Genomic DNA, 20722 nt, shown 5'->3' on the forward strand with positions numbered 1-20722 from the left:
AAAAAAAGTGTTTTCATATAGCACTTTTCTCATCAAATACCTATTTCTACCTAGATAGGTAGAAATACATACATACCTACAAAACCTCCAGATAGTTTCTAAGGCTTTTCTATCACACTAGCAATGCTATTCACAATTTGGTTTGCCCTGACTCTGGCTGAAATTTAATTGAGATGCCCTAAATTGTTGTTAGGATGATGGGCTTTCCCTCCTGTCTTTGCTCAAACTTCCTGGCTCTGCTGGAATCATCATCAGGCTTAACAGCTTGCGTTTTAAAAAAGTCTGATCCTATGACAGTGTCACCAGTAAGAGCATGAGCTGACTAGCAAGAATGTGCACAGGGACCAAAGAGAAAGGGGGCCACTGCTCCCGTGGCCTTGCTAGTCTGATAGAGAGCCTGTGTTTTCTGTATGCAGCACTCGTTTCTGCACCCCGGGAATTCTGTTCTATGCCTGTGAAACTTGGACTAAGCAGGCACATAGTGAGCACTGTGCCACTCTGCAGTGTGTGTGCCATAATGGAGCCTACTCAGGCGGGGCTTCCAGTCTGTGTTGGGTGTAGGCGCAGGGATGGTGTGTTCTGCTGAAACTCCTACCATTTTTCAGCCCCAGTCCAGTCACCAGCCCTGCCAATCTGGAGAGAACACTTCTTTAGTTCCCTTTGGAGGGAATGCTGCCCATTTAAGGAAACCTAGTGTGGAGGAACCCTAAATTTCTCTCTCTTCTGACACTTTGATGTAGGAGGGCCACCAGGAGGGGTGGATTGGAACTTTAAACATCTTAGCCCCTCTTACTGAGCAGCCCCTCTTTTCTCTATTGAGTACTAGAGATCTCTGACCCACAACCCTGCTATTGATCCATTATTTCATCCAGTTTCCAGGGCAGTCTTTCTGGGCCTTGAGGATGACTGAATGGAGCCGGTGGAGGGCTTTCTATTGCCAATGCCAGCATGTGTTCAAGAAGATGTATGGGCACCAAGGAGGAACTAGGTATGGCCCCATCAGGAGGAGGCCCAATTAACAGGCAGAGAGAAGGGAGAAGGCACAAAATGATCACCCCCACATCTGCCAGCTCCTGAGTACTGCACATGTACTGGGTCCTGGCTGGAGACTTGGTCTACTTTTTCTCCAAATCCCAGGGTTTGCAAGGTCCGTAAGTAGTTTTGCTTCCACTTGTTACCTCCACCTGCCCTCCCTGGAGACCTTCCCCTACAATCCATGTGAGTCTCCCTACCACTGCTCACTGCTTCAGTTCTAATTAACTTCAAAACACTCACCAAAATGTGTAATTCTTGCTTGTTAACTGGCCTTTTCTCTTTATTACTTTCTCCATTACATTTTAAGCTCAATGTGGGTAGGAACCATGTTAATCTTTTCCACTGTTTTATCTACAATACCTAGCCCAGTGTATGGCAACAAGCAGTTAAGATTATTTGTTGAATTAATTAATAATTATATATTGCTTTTGTTGTTAATTAATAGACAATCAATAATGATAATAATAAGTACGTATTAATAAAAAAATCTAAACAACCCCTGCTGGTGTGGTTCAGTGGTTGAGCGTTGGCCCATGAACCAGGAGGTCATAGTTTGATTCTGGGTGGAGCACATGCCTGGGTTTTGGGATTGACCCCCAGACATGTAGGAGGCAACCAATGTTTCTCTCTCGTCACAGATGTTTCTATTTCTCCCTCTCCCTCCTTTACTTTCTTTGAAATCAATAAACATATTAAATAAATCAAAACAGAGTTTTTATGTCAGGTAGTGGTCCCAATGTTTAAAAATGAGAAAAATCATAGATAATTGAAAAGAAGTTCATGCAATCAGGTAAATTTCATCAGGTTCACTTTAGATTTAGAAGAGGTCTTGAGAACAGGGCCTGGGTTCTAAAATGTCAATACTTTGTTAACCCTATTCTTGATTCTTACAGGAAGGAGGTTTCACAATCAGTTTTTGACTTTTTTGTTGTTGTTCACTCATCTATTTTAAGAACATTATTGAATAACTTTCATATGTTAAGCACTATGGATACAAATATATCAACACTCATTCTCTTTTAGAAGTTCAGGCACATGTCAATACAATAACTATAACTAAAATATAGCATCTTAATAGTCACAAGCAGAAAGACTTTTAGAACACAGTTTGATGGGGATAGGAATACAAGATGGAGTCCACAAAGTGTCACATTAGCTTGAAATTCAAGTAAAGTAAAAGCTCTCCACATTGCTTCAAGGGTGAACTATGCAAATGTCTAGGGAAGGGGAGAAACCTCACCTAAAGTCATTATTCTCTAAGTCTCCTTCAAGTAATGACAGAACTCTAAGCAAAGTCCATAAAATAAAGCATCTAACCAAGAGAAATTGGAAAAGCAACTTAGGGTAATCAGGCAGGCAAAAGAGCAGGGTCTGTTTGGCTCTGAACAGCAGAGCAGCAGTTGCTAAAAAAGGAGGATGGAAATCTGGTGCCTGAACACCCACTGGACACACAGATGCCTAGTCAGGGCCACGCACAGGTCCAGAATTTGTCTCAGAATATTCAGAAACAGTTACCTTGCTTTAATTTATGAAATAAATCTGAAACTGTCTGCTGATGTGTCTGGATGGAAGCCTAGTGATGTTCCGGCTGAGGAGATATGAAAGGCCCCATGCAGTGTGCTTGGAGGGTAGGCCACAGGTGTGCCCTGCTTGGGGAGGCACTGACTAGGAAGGAGAGAGGAAGTGGGGGGAAGAAGGGGCCCTTTCCCCTCAACAGAAGGTGCCATGGGAGCATGCACTCACACTTACTTAGGTTTGTCCTGTATTAGCTCTGAAGGGACTCAGGAAATTCAGAATGAGCAAAATTAAAAATGAGATGAGAGAGACACGAGTTTGGATGCCAAGAAACTCCCTAACCTCCAAGACATTGGGTTCTGAGGATTTGGCCAAGGGGACTTAATGCCACTGTTTTATCTGCACTGAACTGTTCATTCCAGCCCAAACTGAGACTGTGCTACATTTAAGACTAATTGCATTTGCTGAAATCCACTAGATTGAGTCATCAAATACCTTGACTCACTTACTCAGTTTGCTAAAGCTAAGTGCCTGGAATTGCTCCCCGGATGGCTGGGTGGCAGGAGGGGTGATGGGAACAAATAGCTACAAGAAGTGGGAACAGAAGAATAGAACAGCACACAAGGGGGTGAGCCAGGGCTTTTGAACAGAGCTCATGGGACGGGCACAGCACAGCACTCCAGGTTGACAGGACAGAGTGTGCATTCCCCTGGAGGCACAGCCTGCAGCCTGCTTGGTCACGGAGAAACACGTTGCAGCCTGGCCAGCCCTGGGGGCCCAGGGAGGCCTGGCAGCAGACAGTGATGAAGGGCCTGGCCTTTATTCCATAGGCACTGGGGCGCCAGAGATGGAATTTAAGCACAGAAGAGGCATGTCCTGATGTGTGTTTTAGAAAGACAGTCTTTTTTGGAAAGAGGCAGGGAGAAAAATAAACTCAGAATTGGGGAGACCTGAAGCACATAGGTTTCTCCCATTAAATAGAAATGACACTTTCTGTTTTAAAAGTCAATATTTTGGAATTCTCAACTGAGGGTATTTTCCATTGGTTTTTAGAGAGAGTGGAAGGGAGAGAGAAAGAGAGAAGCATTGATGTGAGAGAGACATATTAATTGGTTGCCTTCCAACATGACCCAACCAGGGCTGGGGATCAAGCCTGCAACCTAGGTACATGCCCTTGACCGGAATCGAACCCAGTACCCTTCAGTCCCCAGGCCTTAGCTCTTTCCACTGAGCCAGGTAGGGCTTAAAAGTCAATATTAATAGTCAACCCCTATGCAGCACTTAGTGCACATGTGTCAAACACAAGGCCCGCGGGCCAAATCCAGCCCGCCAGGCCTTGCAATGTGGCCCGCACAGCGCTGTCATCACTGCACTCCGCTGTCAGTTTATGACATTGTCAGTTTATGACTGTTCAGTAAAGGCCCGCGATTTAGGCTGGATTTTAGATTTTGGCCCCTTCTCTGATTGAGTTCGACACCCCTAACTTAGTGTGTCCAAGTCATCTCATCCTTTCAACAGTCTTCTGTAAAACAGGGATGAAAATTCCTATTGATGGACTGATTCTGAAGACAAATGGACTGATGAAACAATTGTGGAGTAAGGCACAGAGCAGTGTCTGGCACATGCAGATTCTAGTGCCTTGCTAGCCTGCATCAGCTCCAACATCTTCCTTTGAGGTTATGCATCAGTTTTGCAATGCAGAGGACTGCTCCTTTACCACCAAAGGAGCAGCATTTTGGGGTGGATCTCACAGTGATTCTGACTCCATATCATCTGGCTCTGGAGCCCTGAAGTTTCTAGAAGGCTAGGGAGTGAAGGTTAGTGTTTTGGTAGTCATTACCCAAATGACCTTGTTCTTTCAAATGCCTGCTAAACCTTTGAAGGCAAGGTTTTCTTTATTTGTATTAAATAGTGAGCAAAAATAATAAATACACATTTAACTATAAAAATTCAAAAAATTGGAGGAGAAACCAAGATGCAGGCATAGGGTAGACACCCAAATGCAGCCTACCACAACAAATTTGAATTTAGAACTGAAAAACAGGGGAGGCATTGCCCTGAAGTGCCAGACGGCTAGCTGAGAGGAGGCTCTGCCATCTGGGAAGGAGAGAGAAGGCACGCTGAACCTCAGGAACTGTGAAGGTACAGAGAACTGTGCGCACGAAAAGGCACTGGCTTACTCCGCGCGGGGAGGGGAAGGGCTGGACAGAGATTGCTGCTGGCTTACTCCCGGCTTGCAGAGAGGGCGGGCCGGGCTGAGTTCGCTACTGGCTTACTCCTGGTGCGCGGAGAGGGCGGACAGCTAACACACAACTGGCTTTCTTGTTCGAGAGGAAAACAGAATCAGCCTATTGCTCTGATAGATGGCCCCAGACAGGGAGAGGCCAGACTGTCAGGCAGTGGGCAGAGATCTCGTGGAGGTGTGTGAAGCCAGAGGCCATTACTGAGGGACTTGGGGAGGAGCTCAAGGGAAAACAAAGTTTGTCTGCACCAACCCGAGACTCCGCCCCATCTCTGGCTGAGCACAGAAGCTCTCCCAGAGGCTGGCTTTCTCTAAGGAGGGACTGGCAGGAACCCAAAGCTTGTCTGTGCCTTTACCAAAGAGGTTGCGCGTGTCTGCAACCAATCTTCCAAAACTCTCCGAGAACAGGTCTTTTCTAAGGCCAGACTGACAGGGAACCAAAGATTGTCTGAGCCACCCCGAGACCCCGCCCTATCCAAGTGGAGTACAGAAGTCCTCCTAGCTGAGACTCTGCTCATCCTCACAGCCAATTGGCTTGGAGATCAACGCTTCCCAGTGATACCAACAATAAGCAAGGCTTAACAATAAGACTGCACACACAGCCCACAAAGGGCTACATCAAGACTGTCCACCGCAGGTAACTGGGAAGGCTGTGCTACTGGGCTCTACCAGAACACCTAGAACACAAAGCTATTCCATCAAATCAGGGAAACAACTAAAATGCAGACAAGAGGAAGGAGACAAAAGAAGGAGATGGAGGAAGAGAAAAGATTGGACATTGAGTTCAAAACTACAGTTATAAGGTTATTCAAGAATATCCTAAAAAAGGCCGATAAAATAAATGAGACCTATGAGGATATGAAAAGGGAGCAACTAGAAATAATAAGGGATCAACAAGAAATGAAGAAAACATTGTCTGAAATAAAAAATATTATACAAAGTCCTAAAAACAGACAGGAAGATCACAAGAATCAAGACAAAAACTTAGAACACGAAGAGCCAGAGGACACTCCTCTGCAGAAGGGAGAAGATAAGAGAATCCAGAAAGTTGAAGACACCACATGACCTCACTCATTTGTGGATAATAAAGAACATTATAAACTGATGAACCATAAGATAGATATAGAGACAGTATATCAACAAGTAGACTGTCAAGTTACAGCGGGGACGGGAGGAAGATCTGGGGGAGATAATAGATCAACCGAAGGACTTGTATACATGCATATAAGTGCAACCAATGGACACAAAACTCTGGGGAGGGAGGGGATGTGTGGGAGGGAGGGAGGGGGTCAAAAAAAATCAATAAAATATATTAAAAAAAAAAAAAAAAAAAAAAGATAGTGTAAGAAACCTCTGGGACAATTTCAAGCGAAACAACATCAGAATTATGGGGATTCCAGAAGAAGAGAGAGAGCAAGATACCGAAAGAATACTGGAAGAAATAGCGACAGAAAACTTCCCCCACCTGGGGAAATAAATAGACTTACAAGTCCAGGAATCCTGCAGAACCCCAAACAAAAGGAATCCAAGGAGGACCACACCAAGACACATCATAATTAAAATTCTAAGAGCAAAAGACAAAGAGAATATTAAAAGCATCAAGAGAAAAGCAGGTAGTTACCTATAAAGGAACACCCATTCGATTGTCAGCTGATTTCTCAACAGAAACCATGCAGGCCAGATGGGAATGGCAAGAAATATTCAAGGTGATGAATAGCAAGAACCTACAGCCAAAAATAATCTACCCAGAAAAGCTATCACTCAGAATCAAAGGACATTTAAAGAGCTTCACAAATAAAAAAAAGCTAAAAGAGTTCATCACTGCCAAACCAGAATTATATGAATTGCTGAAGGAGGTTATTTAGGAAGAGGAAGAAGATAAAGATAAAAATTATGATCAACAAATACATAACTATCAACTAGTGAATCTAAAAACCAAGGGAATTAAAAAAATCTGATGAACAATATTAATTGGTGAATATAATAGAATCAGAGGTATGGAAGGGGAGTGGACTGACGATTCTCGGGGAAAAGGGGAGTGAAGGTGCGGGAGGAGACTGAACAAAAACTGTGCACCTATGGATGAGGACAATGGGGGATGGGGAAAGGACAGAGGGTGGGGTGGGAACCTGGTGGAGGGGACCAATGGAGGGGGGGAAGAGGATCACATTTGAAATAATCTGAACAATAAAGATTTATTAAAAAATAAAAATATATAAAAAATTCAAAAAATTTCAGGCAGAGTTTAAAGTTCTGATCATGTTAAAAACATTACAGTACAGTTAATGTGATGCTTAAAGATTTGGAATTATTACGGTGATATCTGTTAATTAGACATAAATGCTTTCATTCCCAAAAATGGTAATAATGACTGGGCAGGGCTGGAAGTGTCTCAGAGACTGCTCTGAAGAGGGCGGGGTGTTACTATTTGATGTCCAGAGGGAAGGGGTCTGGACAAGGAAGGCAAGACCTCTGTGAGCCCCGGATGTCTGCTTTAGAAAAATGACTGGGCAGAATGCTTTCCCTTCAAAGCCTATCTGCATGCAGTCCTGAGTCTGAAGCCAACATTTGAGGTTCTTCAGTCCTTGTCAAAAAAAAAGAAGTGTCACCCAGTACTGGAGCGGGACCTCCGCTTTCTCCAGCCTCCAGTTCAAGGACATCTGCACTCTTCCTGCCCCTCTCCCAACTATTGGCTCTAAACCAGAGGAGCCTCAGCAAGAGGGCAAGCACATAGGGTGCCCACCAGGCGCTGGGCAGAGCCTTCCTGCCTGCCTGCTGGCTGGGCCTTTCTTTCTTCTGCTTGGTGTCTCTTTTGTGGGTTTCATTCATTTTCCTGTTGGCTTTTGGAGTTATTTCAGAGGCAGACAGTCCTGACCATGAGTGACAGCTCTCTCAGCAGATATCAATCTGAATTCTGGGCTTCCAATCAAATATTCAGAAAAGGGCATTGACCCTTTGAAAGATGCAAAGTAAACAGAATCTCATCCTGGGAAGCAAACGTACTTCAGATTATGTAAACTGAATTTATTTATTTATTTATTTATTTATTTATTAATATATATATTTTTTATTAAATTATTATTTTTGTACATATACCAATGCCCCTCCTCTTGTACATACCCTCCCTCCCCAGGTTTTATGTCCATTAGTTGTACTTATATGCATGTATACAAGACCTTTGGTTGATCTCTTATCTCCCCCAGATCTCCCCAACCTCCCTGCTATAATTTGACAGTCTGCTTGTTGCTTTACTGTCTCTATTATCTATCTTTTGGTTCTTCAGTTTATAATGTTCTTTATCATCCATATATAAGTGAGGTCATGTGGTGTCTCTCATTGACTGGCTTGTTTCACTCAGCATGATGTTCTCCAATTCCATCCAGGTTGCTGCAAATGATGAGAATTCCTTCTTTTTATGGGAGCATAGTATTCCATTGTGTAAATGTACCACAGTTTTTGGATCCAATCATCTGCTGATGGGCACCTAAGCTGTTTCCAAATTCTAGCTATTGTAAATTGTGCTGCTATGAACCTAGGGGTGCATATATCCTTTCTGATTGATGTTTCTAGCATCTTGGGATATATTCCTAGGAGTGGGATTACTGGGTCAAATGGGAGTTCCATTTTCAGTTTTTTGAGGAAGCTCCATACTGTTCTCCACAGTGGTTGCACCAGTCTACATTCCCATCTGCAGTGCACGAGGGTTCCTTTTTCTCCGCAACCTCGCCAACACTTGTCGTTTGTTGATTTGTTGATGTTGGCTATTCTGACAGGTGTGAGATGGTACCGCATTGTTGTTTTGATTTGCATTTCTTGGATAATTAGTGACTTTGAGCATGTTTTCATGTGCCTCTTGGCCTTCCTTCTGTCTTCTTTTGAGAAGATTCTATTTAGATCCATTGCCCATTTTTTTAATTGGGTCATTTATCTTCCTCTTATTAAGTTGTATAAGCTGTCTGTAGATGTTGGAGATTAAACCTTTATCAGTGATATCATTTGCGAATATTGTAAACTGAATTTTTAAAGAGGACAGGAGAGTCAGTGGTTCCAACAACTTTAATGAGTGAATTTTAGGCAAAAGCACAGAAAATAGGATGAAATATCAAAGTTGTTCTTGTAACATCCAATTCCTATGAATCTACTCACACCCTGAGATTGTCTGTCTCAGTCATTTTAGCAATTATAAACTTCAAACTATTTTTCCCTACAATGTGAAAGGTTTTCATCTATTGGTAAGAATGCATACCCTTGTCCTTATAAGTATTTCTTTTTCTTTCATACCTTCTCAATGCAACTCTAAGAAAACATGCTTGCCCAGTAGAAAGAGATCACATTTCTTCTTCCTTCCAAATCATTTGACCACTCTATATTTACATTTCTGGTCCTTTGTTAGTAGGTTTTAATTAGTGTCCTTTAAAACTTTGCTACACAAAGTATAATCCATAGACCAACAGCATCCACATCACATGGCAGCACATCTGAAAACCAGATACTCCAGTCTTCCCCAGACCTACCCAACTAGAATTTGCACTCCTCAGGAGTCACACTGCAGTGAGAGACCTGTCTCAAGAGATGGTATAAGCCCTGACCAGTGTTTCTCAGTGGTTAGAGTGTCAGCCCATGCACATCGAAGGGTCTTGAATGGAATTCCCAGGCAAGGCGTGTACACCTGGGTTGCAGGTTCGACCCCCTGTCCCCGTCAGCGTGCGTACATAAGGCAACCAATAGATGTGTCTCTCTCACAGCAATGTTTCTCTCTCTTTCCCCCTCCCTCCATCTCTTCCACTTTCTCTAAAAATCAATGGAAAAATATCCTTGGTAAGGATTAACAACAACAACCAAATAATGGTGTGAATCTGACAACTCTGTAATCTACCGAAAAGCAAATACTTTTGCAATTAAAACTTAAATACAACAGGACATCAGTGGGCATATACAATACTGCTGATACACAGAAGCATGCTTACTCAGTGTAGACCTGTTACAAGGCTTTGCATAGAGTAGTTCCAGACTCTTCACTACAGACAGAGTAGGTGCCATCCTCCTCAGCTTGATAACATACAGAGGCCCAGAGAGGTTGGGCAACACCACAAAGCAAACCAATGGAAGAGGCAGGACTTGCACTAGAGGGCATGTTTCTAACCATTACACTGTACCCCTCTCAACAGTGTGCACCTGTATCAGGAACCCATGCAGTTCATTCAGGATCTCAAAGAAAGAGCCAGATTGCTCAAGGAACATTATTTTAGTCTCAGCAACATTTGGAAGCAGAGGCCAATTGAGCCACAAACTCTGTTATGTCTTTTCAGAGGAAGGGGAGGCTCAGAGAGAATGTGTGAAACCCAGTGGTTTTTTCGAAGGAGTGGAAAAGTGGAGGCTAGAAGGTTTAGGCCTCCACTATACTTGCAACCATGCTCTCTGCCTCGCCTACACACATTTCTAATTCTTTGGGGAGTTTGCTCTTCCAAAGACACCTCACACACATTAGACAGCAAACAACTTTTTCTTTTCTTAACTTTCATTCACAATCTGAGACTATCCAGATAAGTTATTTTGTATCCTATTTGAAACCTCCTCGTTATAAAAATACTGAGAGGGGAGGCCTTGCTAAGAAATCACACTTGAATAGCTCTAATATGAAATACTGTAGCAATTTACCTGTCAGGTAGAACAGGAACCTTCGGATGTGATAGCCAACCAGTCCTCCAGCTTTTGAGCTTTAATTAAGGTAGACTCTCAGTCTGGGCTCCAAACAGTCGTTTACCTGCTCCGCTCCACCTACTACATTAACCGATGAAAGAGGAGTGGCATTCTGGACCCAAATTATTATGGCTGTGGGATTTGTGCCTTCTCATCTAAGATGCCTATTTTTAACCAAATGATGCTTTCTGTCTAAGGTTAGCATCCCACAGGGATTCTCTCAGGCTCAGAAAGTTTGCAGAATGTGTGGCTGGGAGTTCCTGGGACAGACTTCAGAAGTCCAAAGAGGCTGAAAACTCTTCCTATTTAAAGCACAACTTCTGTTGTAAAGGGCATGAGACAATTTTCATTTGGAAGCCTGCCCCATCTGGTAGGAGGCAAGATAAACTACATCATGCCCTTAAAATGCCACAGGGTGCTGACGGTTTCTGGACTGACCCACCAGTGGCTGTTCCATAAGCTTCATGCCAGAAGGAGGAAGGAGTACCAGACACAATGAGCACAGATCAGTGTCCCTTTTGAAGCAAGTAGTGTAAACATAAATCACTTAAGAATTGAAATACCAGATTGAGACATGGTGATTCCCAAAGATAAAAAACACAGAGCTGACTAAACAGTCCCATCTCCTCCCACTTCTCTCAGAGCTTATGTTCAGGGGCCCATGGGCCAGGGTGGGGGGTTGAGGGGTGTGGGAGGAGGTAGCAGACCACAGCCTGGCAGTCAGACCTCAAACAGCCCAAGCATCCACCCTGATACTTCAGTCCCGGGGCACTTACCTTGCATTGCCCAGACACGCAGATGGCCGAACCGTTCTGGTCGCAGGGGGTGCCATCAATGACCTTCTCAGCTTGCCGTACATAGAAGCGATAGCCCATTGCCTGGCAGTTCAACTCACACTTTCGATTGCCCTTTACTACAAAAAAAATAAAATTAAATTAAAATTAAAATTAAAAAACAGGTTCTTTTTTCTTTCTGTATTTTTTATTGAGATAAAATTCACATTACACAAAATTAACCATTTTAACCAAAGTGTAAAGCTCAGCATTTTTTATTATGTTCACAATGTTGTTCAACCATTAGCACAAATTCCAGACTATTTCCATTGCCCCACCAATCTATTTTCTGCTTCTATGGATTTGCCTATGCTGGATGTTTATAACCAAATACTTTAAAATTGGGTGAGTATATTAGATCTCTCCATATTTGATGGGAGAGGGAAGGTATTGCAGTCTGATCTGCTGGCATATAATAGAGACTTGATGTTGAGTGACTATAAGAAAGGAATTCTTAAAGAATTTCACCATGCAAATAATAGATTCTTTTAGACATCGATACTTTGCTATAGTCATAATTATATTTTATATATCAACAATAATAGAGAGCACACATTTTATTGTTCTAATATTTTTTAACTTAAACTCTATGCAGTTATACTATATTTATGTTGTTTTGGCTGGAGATTCCTGTAATAATTCCTTCATGATGAAATATTTCAGTGATTTCCCCATTACCTTAGGTTGAGGCCCAAACTCCTAGGAAAGGAATAAAACATTTTTCAAACATAAATAGTCCTATTTCCAACTGTTCTCCCTCAAATCTATGTTCTGTACAACTAAGCACATCCTCTGTCCAGCCTCTGCTTCACTGCTCCTTCTGCCTCTGCCTCACTCGGTTAGCACTGTATCTACTGTGCTTTTGTTCCTAGATCATATCCTCCCGGAAGCCAGGGTCCATTCCTGGACCCTGACCTCACCTATACATCCGCCTTTCGCAGACTGGTCTGACCTTTTTTGCTTCAGGATTAACCAAGCTTTATTGAAGCATAGTCATGAGGGACAACAGGGATGTGTCTGTCTTATTCACTTTTGAATTCCCAGCACTCAGTCCAGAGCTAGGTGCACAGAAAATATTCAACAAATCCCCGCATGGCTCTGGGGTTTGAGTGTCAACTTATGAACATGGTTCAATTCCCTGTCAGGGCACATGCCCGGGTTGCAGGCTCGATCCCACAGCCATTCAATGATTCTCTCTCATCATTTATGTTTCTATCTCTCCCTCTTCCTTACTCTCTGAAATCAATAAAAATATATATATTTTAAAAATCTCTGAGGAATAAAAGAAGGGATGGATAAATGAATACTGGCTTTTTCCCCCCTTTGTCTTTCTCTCTGTATTCTCCTACTTCTGAGATCACTTCAAACAAAGCCTGACACACAGTAGGTGCTCAATAAAGGCTAAATTAATTGCCACTACAACTAATATCTCCAGAGAAATGTTGTTGCCTTTAAAATAAGAATGAGAAAAAATTTCAGGCAAGATATACATTCATATCTAAAAGAGACAGACAAGCCAAGTACACACTGATTTTTTTTAAAACTGATTTTGCAGACAAAGAAATGCTATGCTCAGCCAGGGTTATGCTTTTGTCTGAAAATCTGATTACTGGATTGGATAATACTGACTTTTTCCTACACAATGGTTGAATAATCATATTTCCCCCTGTGTGACTGCCTGATTATCATAGCAGTGAACTTCCTTGTCCTCCGTAGCCATTTAAAACCACTACCAGGAAATAACATGGAGCCTCTGGGTTATTTGGGAAGATTGAATCTTTTATATACCCTAAGCTCTATCTTAGAAGTCAAGTGGCTTGATTTCTTACCCTGGCTGTCCAAAAGATATAAGAGGTAACCTTGCAAAAAAAAAAAAATTCACAGAATCAGATACCTCTGGGAATTATCTAAAACTATAACATCATTTTATATTAAAAAAACAAACAAAACCAAAATAGCCCTAAACAAATGAAGTGAAAGGTTGAAGGTAAAACTAGTCTCCTAGAATTTGCTTTCTCATGTCCTCTATCTATATCCAGACCATGCATCCTCTCTTCCCAGATCCTCACTTTCTAAACTGACAGCAGGAAGTATCCAGGTGACTGTATTTTAAGTAATAAAAGTGTCTGAAAGGCAAGGGTTTTGAGTTTTCGCCTACCTCTCTTTCGACTTCCTCCCAACAACCTCTATCCTTTTCAGCCCAATTTTATTTCTCAATATTTACAATCAAACCACAGAAGAACATTCTGAGAATAATAACAACAACAAAAATGGTTAAAGGCAAGATAATTGTGGCAGCATCTCCAAATGGCTACATGAAAATAACCCGAAGGAATGACCTTAAGTTTGGGTTCCTATCTGTGGCCCAAAGGAGCCACTCAGTGAGACCCTCTGCCTGAGTGACTTAATGCCCCTGCCTTCTCAGACTTGCAACAAGGGGAGGAGGGGTCCTAGGAGATAACAAAGTGTGCACAAGTACCTCCCTAATGAAACTGCCCAAAACCTATTGCCTTAGCAACATTCAACCAGTACTTCTCATAAAGTTACACAAGGACTGACTTCTCCAGACCCTGAACTACTCCCCAACCACTTTAACATTTCACATAAAACTACATTTGAAGGGCTTCAGTTTAAGGTTTTTCATGGAGTGTCACTTCATTCCCTTTTTTCCCTTTAATGCAGCTATAATTCTGATGCCAGGAGCTGTTTCTCTAAGCACTTTTTTTTTTAAATGATATCAGAGAAGAATAGAGAGATAGAAACATTGGTCAGATGAGAGAGAATCATTGATCAGCTGCCTTCTGCACACCCCAAACTGGGGATGGAGGCTGCAACCCAGGCATGTGCCCTGACTGGGAATCAAACCATGACCTCCTGGTTCATAGGTGTTGACTCAACCTCTAAGCAAATTCTGCCATGATTTTATTTTGTCATGGATAAAACAGAAGCATAGCCACAAGCTGGGTGCAATGGGAAAGAGCTAGTGGGCACATCCTTTTCCTCCCTGTTTATCTCTCTCTTATTCCTCTCCCTCTCTGTTCTCATCTGCTTCCTAAATGTTCTCCCCACCCACAAGGGAGTACCTTTAACTTTCACACATTCAGATAGAGATCCCCAGTGTAGGACCAGAGGCAGCAGCATCACCTGAAAGCCTATGAACCTAAAGCAGTCATATTTTTGTGCAAAAAAAAAAATAAAATTTAAAGTTATCAAGACTGCATTATAAAATTTACAAAAGCCTCCATTAATCAAAAAAAAGGGGGGAATAGTAGGGTAATATCATGTAAGGAAAAATATCCTATACATAAATTACATCTAGAAAATTTTTACTTTACAAAATTAATTTTCATTTGTAATGCTAATAACAAGACACCCATGAAAAACACACATGATATCTAAATAAGACAAAGGAAAAATGTTAGAGCAAAAATAAAAAGGATCCCAAATCAATTATATAGAAAAGATTCCTTTATTAACTTTTGATAGAGAATATGTTTGTATATTTTCAGAAAACAACTCCAAGACCAGGTAGATTCCTGCAAGAGAGAGGAATTGACAGATTTGTTCCGACCATGAAGATAAGAGATGGAAGTCCAGAGATGATGACACCTGGCCATGCTAGCAGTCAGCAGCTGTGTGTCCCTGCAGGTTGCCTTGGAGTAAACCAGAGAGGGTTGGACCTGCATTGCCACCATGTGCCTACCATCCAGATATCATGGCTGACATGTACACATAAGGAACTGTTTGACATTGAAATGGGGACTCAAAACTATTGGATATTGAAATTGGGACTCAAACATTTTTTTTTTTTTGTAGTTATATGATTATTTCTAGTCTGCAGTGGCAAGATTAAAAAAAAAAAAGAAGAAGAAATGGGGAAAAAATAGATACAGAGGAAAAGAAACATTGAAGAGACTGCCAAACTACAGTGGGAAGGCAGGGGAGGTTTGGGGGTGGGGGGAAGGGCTATAAGAGATAAACTGAAGGACTTGTTGCATGCATATAAGCATAATCAATGGATACAACACACTGGGGGGAGGGAGGACAAGTGAGGGCATGTATTGGGGGGTAGGGGAAGTTGGGAGGGAGGTCAAAGGGGGAAAAAGGAACATATGTACCACTAATAATACTTCAAATGATTATATATATATATATATATATATATATATATATATATATATATATATAATCTTAAAAAATAAAATAAAATAATAATAAAAAGAAAAAATAAAAGAAAATACAAATTATTAGGCCTCACCTCCAACTTCTAAAGCAGAAGCTCTGGGGATGATGCTGGGTGACCTGCGCTTTAACAAACTCTCCTGGTGATTCTGGTGCTTAGTCAAGTTTGGGACTCACTGTTCCAAGGAAAATCAAGCAGTGAAAAGATTTGGAAGCAGCTAATCATTCTTATTTTGAATCCATAATGTTCTAATTCCACATCTAAATTTAAAAGATAATGTCAGCACCATCTTTAATTAACTTTAGGACATTGCCAAATATCTGGATCCCTGATAATAAAAAAGATCTCTGGTTATTTTTTTAAATGCTAGAGAATATACAAGTAACTTCAGTTATTTAAAATAAAGTAGCTAATAGCTAAAGGGTTTACCCTCAAATACAGGTTAAACATCTAAATACTCATTGAGCTCTGTTCTTTTGGAAAAACTACTGAGTAAAGACACTCTTTTTCATGTGTGATAAAAAAAAAAAAGAAAGAAAAGAAAATAGAAAAGGAGGGAACAGTCACAACATTTTGGAAGGTGGAAACAGAAAAACCCACGGTAATGACTCAGCAAACCCAACCAAACTAATTCTAGGCAGGAATTGAAGCACCAGAACTACCTATATGATAGCATTTCTAAACAGCAACTTTGGTAATAAAGGAGAATGCAGGCTTAAAAACAGAGAAATTTTAGGAGTGTTCAAGAGGCAGTTCAGAGGTTCCACTTTCCAGAATGGTTGACTAAAGCCTCTAAAAATGGACTCTGTCACAAAAGCAATGACAATACTGGCAAAAAGCAGCTGAAGTGGCTAGTAATAATAGACAAAATAGACTTTAAGACAAAAATTATTATTAAAGACAAAAAAAAGCATTTTATATTAATATAAAATGCTCTTATTTGTCTTTAAGAATAATAGTGATAAAGTGTCAATCTGTCAGAAAGTCAACAATAGAGGCCCAAAATACATGAAGCTGAACTTGACAGAAGTGAAAGGAGAACTAGACAATCTTACCTAATAATAAAGAAACATGTAAACTGACCATACCATTGCTACACCCACAGCCAATCAGAGTGAGTATGCAAATTAACCCAACAAAGATGGTGGTTAATTTGCATATGCAGGGGAACTGCACAGCCATGGCCCACCCCTGGGGGTCTGGGTCCATCAGGGCAGGGAAGGCCATGCGGGCAACGCCAGACACCACCTACAAGGTACCAGTTCATCAGGCCAGGAAGGTGAGGTGGGGTGGGCAGCACCAGACATCACCTGAGGGGTCTGGGTTCATCACAGGCCCTGGGAGGGGTAGTGGCCTGCCTAGCCATGCGTGAGGGGCCCTGGGAACATTGCTGCCATGGGGAGGAACAGCTGGGCCTGTTTAGCCACTCCCTTGGGGCTCTGGGAACATCACAGCTCTGGGACGGAAGGCCCTGAGAATATCGCAGCCCATGGGAGGCATGGCTGGCCAGCCTAGCCACTCCCTTGGAGCTCTGGGAACATTGCCACCCCTGGGAGGGGAGACCAGCCCACCTAGCCACTCCCTTGGGTCCCCTCCCCACCACATGAATTTCATGCATTGGGCCTCTAGTCCTACCTAATAAAAGAGTGATATGCAAATTGACCACCATTCCAACAAACAAGATGGCTGCCCCCATGTGGTCAAAGATCCTGTCCCCATGTGGACACAAGATGGCCAGCAAAGGAGGGCAGTTGGGAGGCACCAGACGTGCAAGGGAGGGCAGTTGAAGGTGATCAACTCTACAGGGGAGGGCAGTTAGGGGTGGCCAGGCTGGCAGAGGGAGGGAAGTTGGGGGCAAACGGGCTGGCAGGGGAGTAGTTAGGGATGATCAGGCTGGCAGGCAGAAGCAGTTAGGAGCAATCAGGAAGGCAGGCAGGCGAGCAGTTGGGAGCCAGCAGTCCTGGATTGTGAGAGGGATGTCACAATCCGGTGGGATTGGGCTAAATGGGCAGTAAGACATCCCTTGAGGGGTCCCAAATTAGAGAGGGTGCAGGCTGGGCTGAAGAAACCCCCCCCCCCTAGACTCCTGTGCATGAATTTTGTGCACCGGGCCTCTAATATATATATATATATTTTTTCAGCTTGTCTATTTCTATAAAATTAAAAGTCAGCTGATATTTTTATTAGGATTGCATTAGATCTGTAAATCAATTTGGGGATTATTGCCATTCTAACAATATTAAGTCTTTTAATTCATGATCATGGGATATCCTTACATTTATTTAGATCTTCCTTAGTTACTACACACACACACACACATACACACACACACACACAATTTTTTTTAACTTGAATAGATTTTATTATTGCTGTCCATTCCACCTACTAAGGGCACTGGATGAGATGATAACAAAGAAGTGAAGAAGCTAGAGACAAGCCCCTGCTCCTGCTGACAAGCTGGGGGTGGCACTGGAGGGCTACAGGGAGCATTAACACTAGTCAAACCAGTGGCACCCATAGGTGAGAATCAGGGGGGCAGAGGGACCAGACACACCAGGCTTCATGCCACAGCCAGGCTCAGCTATGAGGAAAGAAGATGGACACCAAGGCCAGGATCGGTGAGGGTGGGTCCTGAGGGGATGAGCCAGCAGATGAGGACAGAAAGATAAACCCTTACATTTTTTTTATCCACTGATTGTTTTCACAAAGGTGCCAAGACACGTCAATGGGGAAAGGATTGCCTTTGCAACAAATAATGTTGGGACAACTTTGCACATCTACATGTAAAAGAATAAAATTGGACTCCTAACTTTCACTACATGAAAAATTAACTTAAAATGCACCCTCAATCAAACTGTAAAAGCTAAAATTATAAAATTCTTAGAGGAAGAAATGCGGACATCTATAATACTTTTAACAATAAAGATAAATTGAAAAAAAGAAGAAAAGTAAAGTCATACAACTTTGTGATCTTGAATTATACTTAGATGATATGATACCAAAAGCACAAGTGACAAAAGACAAAATAAATAAAATTCATCATAGAAATTCATTGTAAGCACATGAAATGATGCTCAATATCATTAGTTATTTGTATACACCAAATCACAGTAAGATATAAATCATTAGGAAAATATAAATCAAAACCACTTCACATTCACTTGATGGAAAAAAAAAGCTAATAAGAAGTGTTGGCAAGAATTTACAGAAATCACAGCAATAGGATTGTAAAATGGAAGAGCTTCCTTAGAATATATCTATTAGTTCTTCAGAATGTTATAAAGTTACCATATGACCCATAAATTCTACTTCTAGGTATACATCTATGAGAAATGAAAATACACATCTTCACACTCAAATTATACATAACATTCAAATTCTACATAAATATTCATATCAGCATTATTTAAAATAGCTAAAAAGTGAAAATAGCTAAATATCCTTCAACTAATGAATGGATAAACAAAATATGTAATACCCAATGGTATATTATTCAACGATAGAAAGTACTTATGAAGAACTAACCTGCTATGACAGATAAAACTACAGGGTGTTCCTAATAATGCACAAGTACCTTAACAGCTGATAACTCAATTTTGAAAATGAAATGTATTTTAATAAACACTGCCTTTATAATTGTTCAAAGTGAGTATATCATTTTTTGGCATATTCTATATTTTTTCTATATGAAAGAAGCCAGTTGCAAAAGGCATATTCTATATAATAAAAGGCTAATATGCAAATAGACCAAACAGCAGAACAACTGGAACAAATGAACAACCAGTTGCTATGATGTATGCTGACCACCAGGGGGCGAGTGTGGAACATGGCAGGTGTTGGCCATGATGGGATGGTGGAGCAGGTGAGCGGGGGTGCCAGACTAAGGGGGAATGCCAATACTGTCATTGGGGCGATCCCCTGGTGGTTATTGAAAATTCTTTGCTCTCCTGCACTAAGGTCCCGCCCAGCGCTTGTACCTGCTGCCAGAACTGGCCCTGCTCGCACCTTTGCTAGTGCCAGGGTCACTGTTTGCATCCACTGGCAGTGCTGGTCCCGCTCGCATCCATTGCCAAAAGCCATCACTGGTACCAATCACTCAGCACCATCAGCAGGTGTGAGCAGCAGCTGTCATCTCTCATCACCTCCCCTTGCTCCTGACAGGCAATTGGGGCAGCAGCCACTCATGAGCTGATAGACCTGGCCCCACTTGTATGCACTACTGGCACTGGCCACAAACTCTGCACCATCAGTGGGTGCGAGCAGGGCTAGCGCCATCAGTGTGTGGGAGTGGCTGCAGTGGGAGCGGGACTGCCCTCAGACAGGACCAGGGGCTGTAGCAGAAGGGGCCAGGTGGGGGCACAGAGGATGGGCCGAGACCCACCCCTGTACCTACTGCAGCTTTGTGGCTTACAGTTCCTATAAGTATTTTATAATTATACTAGAGACCAGATACACAAAATTTGTGCATGGGGATGTGTGTCCCTCAGCCCAGCATGCACCCTATCCAATCTGGGACCCCTCAAGGGATGTCTGACTGCATGTTTAGGCCCGATCTTACCTGGATTCAGTCTAAATGGGCAGTCGGACATCCCTCTCACAATCCGGGACTGCTGGCTCCCAACTGCTCGCCTGCCTGCCTTCCTGATTGCCCCTAATCACTTCTGTCTGCCAGCCTGATCAACTCCTAACTACTCTCCTGACATCCTGATTGATGCATAACAGCTCCCCTGCCAGCCTGATTGCCCCTAACTGCCCTCTCCTGAAGTCCTGGTCGCCCCCCTAATTGTTCTTCCCTGAAGCCCTGGGTTCTTACCCCCACCCCCCAAAATTTCCCTTCCCTGCAGGCCCTGTCACTCCCAATTTCCATCCTCGGCCAGCCTGGTCCCTCTCAACTGCCCTCCCCTGCTGGCCATCTTGTGGTGGCGACCCTGTGTATACATGGGGGCAGCCATCTTGTGTGTTGGAGTGATGGCCAATTTGCATATTAATCTTTTATTAGATAGGATAGAAGCCTGGTGCATGTGTGGGGGCCAGCTGGTTTGCCCTGAAGAGTCCTGGGTCAGGGTGGGGGTTCCCTTGGGGCATGGGACAGCGTGGGCGAGGAGCCTGTGGTGGTTTTCAGGCCAGCGATGCCCCCCAACAACCAAAGCACTGGCCCTGATATCTGGGGTTTATTTATCTTCTATAATTGAAACTTTGTAGCCTGGACCAGAG

General features: G+C 42.5%; 1 protein-coding gene across 1 annotated transcript in view; it reads right to left on the reverse strand.

The window, feature by feature from the left end:
• Positions 1–20722, reverse strand: part of THSD4 (thrombospondin type 1 domain containing 4) — a 691206-nt gene that overhangs the window by 355898 nt on the left and 314586 nt on the right. The window contains exon 7 of the mRNA XM_084897723.1: positions 11269–11405. Coding sequence (XP_084753849.1) covers positions 11269–11405 — 137 coding nt within the window. The remainder of the gene's footprint in view (positions 1–11268; positions 11406–20722) is intronic.

This window comes from Pipistrellus hanaki, assembly GCF_964339955.1.
Source record: "Pipistrellus hanaki genome assembly, chromosome: 1".
In the NCBI taxonomy this organism is placed as follows: domain Eukaryota; kingdom Metazoa; phylum Chordata; class Mammalia; order Chiroptera; family Vespertilionidae; genus Pipistrellus; species Pipistrellus hanaki.